This window comes from Epinephelus fuscoguttatus, linkage group LG12 (assembly GCF_011397635.1).
Source record: "Epinephelus fuscoguttatus linkage group LG12, E.fuscoguttatus.final_Chr_v1".
In the NCBI taxonomy this organism is placed as follows: domain Eukaryota; kingdom Metazoa; phylum Chordata; class Actinopteri; order Perciformes; family Serranidae; genus Epinephelus; species Epinephelus fuscoguttatus.
The window spans coordinates 43,969,870-43,978,061 of NC_064763.1; the positions used below are offsets into that span (position 1 = coordinate 43,969,870).

The 8,192-nt window shown below is 41.5% G+C and overlaps 1 protein-coding gene across 2 annotated transcripts in view; it reads left to right on the forward strand.

The window, feature by feature from the left end:
• Window positions 1-7,747: 7,747 nt before the first annotated feature.
• The window catches only part of csf1rb (colony stimulating factor 1 receptor, b), a 36,665-nt gene continuing 36,220 nt past the window's right edge, over window positions 7,748-8,192 (forward strand). For both annotated transcript variants that reach the window (XM_049591923.1, XM_049591924.1), the window contains exon 1: window positions 7,748-7,869. In XM_049591923.1, coding sequence (XP_049447880.1) covers window positions 7,812-7,869 — 58 coding nt within the window. In that variant the 5' untranslated portion in view covers window positions 7,748-7,811. The remainder of the gene's footprint in view (window positions 7,870-8,192) is intronic.

An 8,192-nucleotide genomic window follows, 5' to 3' on the forward strand; every position in this document is an offset into this window, starting at 1 on the left:
CCTGCACCTCTCACTGCATCTCTCACTGCACCTGCTCCTCTCACTGCTCCTCTCACTGCACCTGCTCCTCTCACTGCTCCTCTCACCGCTCCTGCACCTCTCACTGCACCTGCTCCTCTCACTGCACCTCTCACTGCACCTGCTCCTCTCACTGCACCTCTCACTGCACCTGCTCCTCTCACTGCTCCTCTCACCGCTCCTGCTCCTCTCACTGCACCTCTCACTGCACCTGCACCTCTCACTGTACCTGCACCTCTCACTGCATCTCTCACTGCATTTCTCACTGCACCTGCATCTCTCATTGTACCTGCACCTCTCACTGCATCTCTCACTGCACCTGCACCTCTCACTGCATCTCTCACTGCACCTGCTCCTCTCACTGCTCCTCTCACTGCATCTCTCACTGGGCCTGCTCCTCTCACTGCACCTGCTCCTCTCACTGCATCTCTCACTGGGCCTGCACCTCTCACTGCACCTGCTCCTCTCACTGCTCCTGCACCTCTCACTGCACCTGCTCCTCTCACTGCTCCTCTCACTGCACCTGCTCCTCTCACTGCTCCTCTCACTGGGCCTGCTCTTCTCCCTGGGCCCCTTGCTCTTACTCTTCCTCGTCCAGATATTACAGTGTTTCTCTTTTTTTGTTTCTGTTTCCAAAAACATCACTCCTCAAAGTCTTCCTTTTAACCCCTGTCACTGAGTCTAAGCCAGACTGGAATCAGCTGTGGTTGGCCCAATTTACCCAACATAAATCAGCTGTGTGTCAATTATTCAATTGTTTGTTTATTATCAGCTGAGATATATTGTTTTTGAACTGATATCATTGCAGAAGCAGAGGTTTTCATACTGTATCTAAGGTTTGGAATATTGTTTTTGCTATTATGGGATGTTGTGTGTTAACATTCGTAAATAATACAAAAACAATCCATAATTTTGTTGGGAGGTATAGCTTGTCTGTTAAGAAAATGTAAGCATTGTGGAAATGTGTTCACTGACTCCATATTGTGTGAAAACAACATGAAATGTGTGAATGGTATAGCCACAAAAGACCAATGCTGTGCTAATTGTGTTTAGAGTTTTGAAAATGTGACAACTGGTTGGACAAACGCTTGTTAGCGACTGAAAAAAACTGTAAAAACCAACTAACTATAACTTCTTCCAAGAAACCCGATAGATAAACCCGATAGAAAAACTTTTCTCTTCAACAGAGCAAATGGAGAGGCAGTTAACTGAAAGTAAGGATAAAGTTGTTTATGAAAAAGAGGATGAAAGGTTGTTAATAGCTTTGCTGAAAACCACTGGGGATTTGAGTTAAATTTGGGCTGAAGGGATGCCTTCAGTGCAAAGTTAAGTGCTCTGAGACTCAATAGTTTAAGCCCACCATGGCTGTAATCGTTATATAGGTAACCACACTTTATTTTGTCTGGCTTGCCTCTCCATAAAAAACCAAAAACCATTCTTTCATATTTTTTAAAAAGATCCTCCTTTGGTGACGGTAAGTCCATAAGGATGTAAACAGACTGAGGGATCACTAAAGAATTTAACACTATTCCTTTCCCATAAACAGTCAGACTAGCCATTCTCCAGGCTTTTAATATTCTGTCACTTTTAAGAAGCTTTCTTTCAAAGTTTTCTTTTGTTATATGTTCCATATTTCTAGGCATATGTCTATAGGACCATCAGATCATTTAATTGGCACGTCACAACAAAACTCAAAGTTGGAGCCTCTTAAGGACCCTATGTATGCAGTACTGTACATTTTTCATAGTTAGGCTTCAAACCAGAAATACTGGAAAAATCATTCAACTCATCAACTAGTGTAGTAAAAGTTGTTATATTTGGTGGAAATTTACATCATCCACATACACTGAAATTTTTGATTCTAAAGTAAGTATTCTCAAACCTTCAATTTTACTATTTGCTCTCACTTTTTGGGCTAAAATTTCTATAGCTAGAATAAATAAGTACGCTGAAATCGGACAAGCCTGTTTCAGTCTTCTGTGTAACTTAATTGTTTCTGAAAAAAATCCATTATTTAGAACTTTACAGTTTGGATTACTATAAATTACTTTAATCCAGTTAATCAAAGAGGGTCCAAAATTAAAATATTCTAAACATCTATGAATGAAATCCAAATGTACTTTATCAAAGGCTTTCTCACAATCGACAGAAAAGATCAAGACAGGAATGGTTTTCTGGTCATAATATTCAATTACTTCAGTTACTTGTCTAATATTATCAGTAATAGATCTACCTTGCAGTAATCCACATTGATCGGGGTGTGTAATATTTGGTAATACTTTGTTTAGTCTATTTGCATTTTTGTTCTTTTGGGAAACTTTGTGACGACTTCAGAAAATACTTCTGTAGAAAACTGAAAAAAATATTTATAAAGTCTAAAATCACAAATTATTCTCAGCTCAGAGGGTTTAACAGCAGAACGTCCATCTGTCCTCAGACCTTTTGTCCCCAGACCTTCTGTCCTCAGACCGTCTGTCCCCAGACCTTCTGTCCTCAGACCTTCTGTCCCCAGACCGTCTGTCCTCAGACTGTCTGTCCTCATACCTTCTGTCCCCAGACCATCTGTCCCTGGACCGTCTGTCCTCAGACCATCTGTCCCCGGACCCTCTGTCCTTGGACCATCTGTCCTCGGACCGTCTGTCCCCAGACATTCTGTCCCCAAACCATCTGTCCCCGGACCGTCTGTCCTCAGACCGTCTGTCCCCGGACCCTCTGTCCTCGGACCTTCTGTCCTCGGACCATTTGTCCTCAGACCTTCTGTCCTCATACCTTCTGTCCTCAGACCTTCTGTCCTCAGACCTTCTGTCCTCAGACCGTCTGTCCTCATACCTTTTGTCCTCAGACCGTCTGTCCTCATACCTTCTGTCCTCAGACCATCTGTCCTCATACCGTCTGTCCTCATATCTTTTGTCCTCAGACCTTCTGTCCTCAGACCTTCTGTCCTCAGACCGTCTGTCCTCAGACCTTCTGTCCTCAGACCATCTGTCCTCAGACCTTCTGTCCTCAGACCTTCTGTCCTCAGACCCTATGTCCTCGGACCATCTGTCCTCAGACCTTCTGTCCTGAGACCCTATGTCCTCGGACCATCTGTCCTCAGACCTTCTGTCCTGAGACCCTATGTCCTCGGACCATCTGTCCTCAGACCTTCTGTCCTTGGACTCTCGTGGCTGATCAGTAAAAACTCTTTAACAGGGTTGACACATCAGAACGATCAGCTGAGGAGGGATCTGTCTGCAGGATGGACAGATATGTCCCAACATCACAGTGGAGTAAAGTCCACTCTGAAGACATGACTGTCCTCTGACTGATGTATAAAGATTTATTACAGGATAAAGTTAATCCTGATGAATGTGTTAAAACTGATGTACACATCTGGTTGTGGGTGGTACCACAGCAACAGTCTGTCTGTGTTGGGTGGACTTCCTGTCGTGATGTGAATAAAGAGAAGTTGAGAAAAGTGCTGAATGTTTAAATCTGTTTTCCTGCGACATGAACTGAGTCACGAAACTAAAAGTTCTTCCTCATTTTCTCTCAAAGTCCCAAAAACATCAAGTTTGACTTCAGACTTTGTTTCATGTGTTCATTCACTCACAAACCAACACTTTGTAGTACTCTGTACATGAACTACAGTACTGTGTGAGCACATGAACTACAGTACTGTGTATGAGCACATGAACTACAGTACTGTGTGAGCACATGAACTACGGTACTATATGAGCACATGAACTACAGTACTGTGTGAGCACATGAACTACAGTACTGTGTGAGCACATGAACTACGGTACTATATGAGCACATGAACTACAGTACTGTGTGAGCACATGAACTACAGTACTGTATGAGCACATGAACTACAGTACCGTGTGAGCACATGAACTACAGTACCGTGTGAGCACATGAACTACAGTACTGTGTGAGGTACTTTTACTTTACCCGAGTAGCCTTTTTCTGTTACTTTCCTCTTTTCTGTCTCAGAGGGAAATCATTTCACTGACCTAAATTTATCAGCTTCAGTTCTTTTACAGATTCAGATTATTGATACTAAATCTGATCAATAATCAATGATGATGTGTTTTTATAGATTGATATAAAGATTGATATGGATTTATACTTTAAACAGAGACACCACAGGACACACACACACACACACACACGTATATATACAACATATAAAAGTTCAGTTTCAGGACTCAGAGAGAAAACAGAAAACAGAAAACAGAACTTTACAGATCTGGATCATGAGCTTAAATATTTTTACACAATAAAAAAGAGACCAGGTTAAAAACTTTAACTAACACATATCATCATTAAACGTCCTTCCTTCAGAGAAATTTAAAGGATGCGTGTCTGTATCCTCAGCGGACATGAAGTGCCCACAATTCTGTGCTCATGATTTGCCTGAATTGAAGGCGGAGCCTGTTCAGTGACGCTCACCTGAGCACACTGTTCCACCATGTGTTCACTGGATGTGAGGGCGGAATCTCACCTGGACTCTGTAGGACTCGAACAGGCTCCTACCAAGGACGTGTCTATGACTCTGAGAAGCATCCAGTGTCTCTAGGCATTTCTCAATGCTCAAGTTCAGCAGTCCGGACTTCCCAAGAACGGGAGGACGGGAGTAGGCTAGGGTCATTTCTGCTTTTGGAACAGCAGCGAACTTGATGATGTCACCACCTCTGCTCGCCTTGGCTGTTGTACTGTGTTGTATACATGCATGTAGAATAAACCAATATAAACACAGCCCTGCGGCTTTTCATAGACATTGTAAGAAATGAATATGTACATGTTTTTAACATTTCAACATATATAACTGACACACTACAAAAACATAGAAATAGCCAAAATATTTTCATAAAATGTCTTTTAAAACCTTTTGATCGTATTTAATCTGTATCCAATTCCAGCAGCTGGTTTCTGATTATAATTAAAAGTCAAGTGCGGGGGAAAGTTTGTGGAGAGTCGGTGGTTACTGTGATCGTGAGCATTGGCGAGATGGAAATCAATAACAGACATGGATCGGAGAAGACGTCTTGGCGCAGTTATTGCAGCAGGATTGCTGGACCTGCAGGCTGAGGAGGAGGCTGCAGCTGAGGAGGAGGCTGCCCAGCTGAGGAGGAGGCTGCCCAGCTGAGGAGAAGGCTGCCCAACTGAGGAGGAGGCTGCCCAACTAAAGAGGAGGCTGCCCAGCTGAGGAGGAGGCAGATCCCAGAAAGACAGCGGAGAATGAGGCGGAGGATGAGACGATATGTTCGATATGTTTGTCCAGTTGTGGACAAAGTACCAGGAAAAGTAGTAATATCACAACAAAGAACAAAAACTCAGTCACAAGTCAAAGTGCTGCAAATGTGACTTGAGTAAAAGTATCTGGGTATTATCAGCAGAATGTAGGACTACTTCAAATGAAGAGTTCAAAGTACTCATGATGCAGAGTGACCCAGTTTCAAGTGTTGTGATCATCATACACATGAATATGTATTGAGTATTAATTGATCAACGTCGGCTTCATGTGAGCAGCATTTAAATGTTGTCATGGTAGAACTCATTTTAACAGCTGTCTCTGGTGCACTAGTCTGATCTGTAACAACACACAGCAACTTGTAAATATGAAACAACAACATATAAAACAAACTATCTGAACAGTAATTATAGATATCAAATAAATGTAGCTTGAGTAGAATGTACAGTATTTCCCTCTCAGTAAATGAAACACCCAAAGTACATCAGATTTGTACTTAAGTACAGTAGCTACTTGAGTAAATATACTTAGTTACTGTCCCTCACTGCATTTGTCTCATCATTATGCTTTCTGTCTACATTTTTATGGAGACGTGACAGTTTACTTGGTGCACCTAGAACAAACAACAGCAGTTTAACATTTTATTGAAGTGTTGAGTTGTAGATTGTGGTGCTGTTGAACTGTACTGGATTACACTGACAGCAGTTTGTCATTTAGTCTGTCCTCACCAATATAAATGGATCAGACAGGTCAGATGTGAAGAGGAGAAGTTTATTCAGACATCAGGAATACAATTCATATCAGATAATCAATATTTAAAATGCTGTTGAATAAATACTACAATAAAGACAATTAATCTTTAAATACAATAAATAAATTACAATAAATTCTTAAAATCATTATTGAATGGTAAAAACACATCAATAAGCAAAAGAATACAAAGAACATTTAATAATATAATAATATATCTTATATAGTGAGACTGAATGTTGCCCATTAGACATTCCCCAAACGAATTACATGTCATATTTAACCACTACAGAGATATCAGTGACGAGTTTAAAAGGACGACCAGAGAGAGGCTGCTCTCTGTGGGGCAGCCTGAGCGCTCATACACATGTTTATTATCTATGAGCGCTGACACCGCTGTCATCTAGCGGACCTCACATTCAACTGGGCTCTATATTAAAACATCGACCACGAGTCTGACGTTTAAACTACGCATGAAAACACTACGTTCTGTGACAACACAACAGTCACATATCGGTAATTACGACTTACAATTGTGCGCCTGATGGTTGCTGTCTGAAGTCCACAGAAGTCTGCTCCGATGCATCCCCGATGAAATGGGTGTGGCGAGAACACATCCGGGCATTTGGACTGAACTTGGCCAGATGTGAACTTTGAATTGGAACAGTACTTGGACTGTGACTGATGACGTGTCACAAGTCCACAAGAACACATGTTGAGAAACGGCTTGTGTGTCTTTAAGTTGTAGTCCACTGTCCTCAGGACTACAACTCCCTGTATGTGTAGCTCCACAGGTTCACCTGGCTGACTCAGGTGTCCTGCATGAAGACTAATCAGTGAATGAGTGAATGAGTGACCTGCTGATGAAGAAGCTCAGACTCAGAGAGGTGACCTCAGTCCTGCTTTGATTTTTAATCTATTTCCTTCAGTAAAGTTTGAACACAGTATTCTTGCTCCACCTCTGGATGTCGCGCAGAGAGACGACTCTGTGACGCTGTGTTAACCCCAGGGAGGGAGATCAGCCGTTTATTTTGTCTGTTACAGATATATAAACATTTTGTTTTGAAGTTGTTCAGACACCAGTCCTGGAGATGTGTCTCATAGCGCTAAGAATTCTGAGTCAGTTGTCTCAGATGTGTAGTCAGACGTGAATGATTATTTTGCAGCTACAGTGACTCCAGAGATCATGGCGTCCTGTAGTAAAGTTAACATGTTAAATTCTATGACTGTGGCGCCCCCCCCAACAGCTGCAGGCAGAAAATAAAAAGCTTTTCTATAAAATGAACTTCACTGGAGAAAATACGGAAACTGAGGTTCCATATAAAAACATGATTAATGGATTCATGTGTAACATCTTCACACAGATGTGTGAAACTGAAAGGAACCAGGACTCGAGGAATTCAAACACACAGTGGTAACAAATATAAAACTGTGATTATTATTCTGTATTAATGTTTTTATTCTCTGCGGTTCTTTCAGTTTATTTTAATAGAAGTGAATCTCAGCAGTAACTCAGAGTCGCTGTGATGAGTTCAACTTTCTGTCCTTTCTCTTTGTTTTCTATTTTCAATTTGATGCCTCCATGTCTTTTATTATTTGTCAGCCTAATCCCCCTCAGAGAAAATTTTACAACGACATACTAATGCTGCTGTTAACTAGCACTACCCAGAGCGGACACAGAGGGTGGAGCACAGAGGGCGGTGGGTGGTGTGGGTGGCGTCAGGTCAGGTGGTTGACAGGAAGTTGTTCTGCTTCAGTTTGACTTCGACTGTCTGAAGAACAACAGCAAATAGAGAGAGAGAGAGAGATGAGGGTCCATTGTCTGCTGCTGACGATCGCCCTCAGCTGCTGCTGCTCTGCTGCAGGTCAGAAAATTTTATTAGCAACACTTTGTTATTAAACTTTATTAATGAACAGGTTGATTATCTGCAGTCGAGGCTGAGACAGAAAACTTAAAACCACCAAACACAGAGATTCATAAATTAATTAACCAGAACATGTTTTAATTTAAACATCTGTTAATTAACATTAATTATACATATGTGAATATATAAACCCCATATCTGTGTCTCTGATATTAATAAATCATCATTTATAAACTCCAGTCTATAAACATGAGTACATCCTGTTCACTGATGATAATCAACGAGTCAGTTCACTGTGACTGTTTATTAACATTAATAACTGT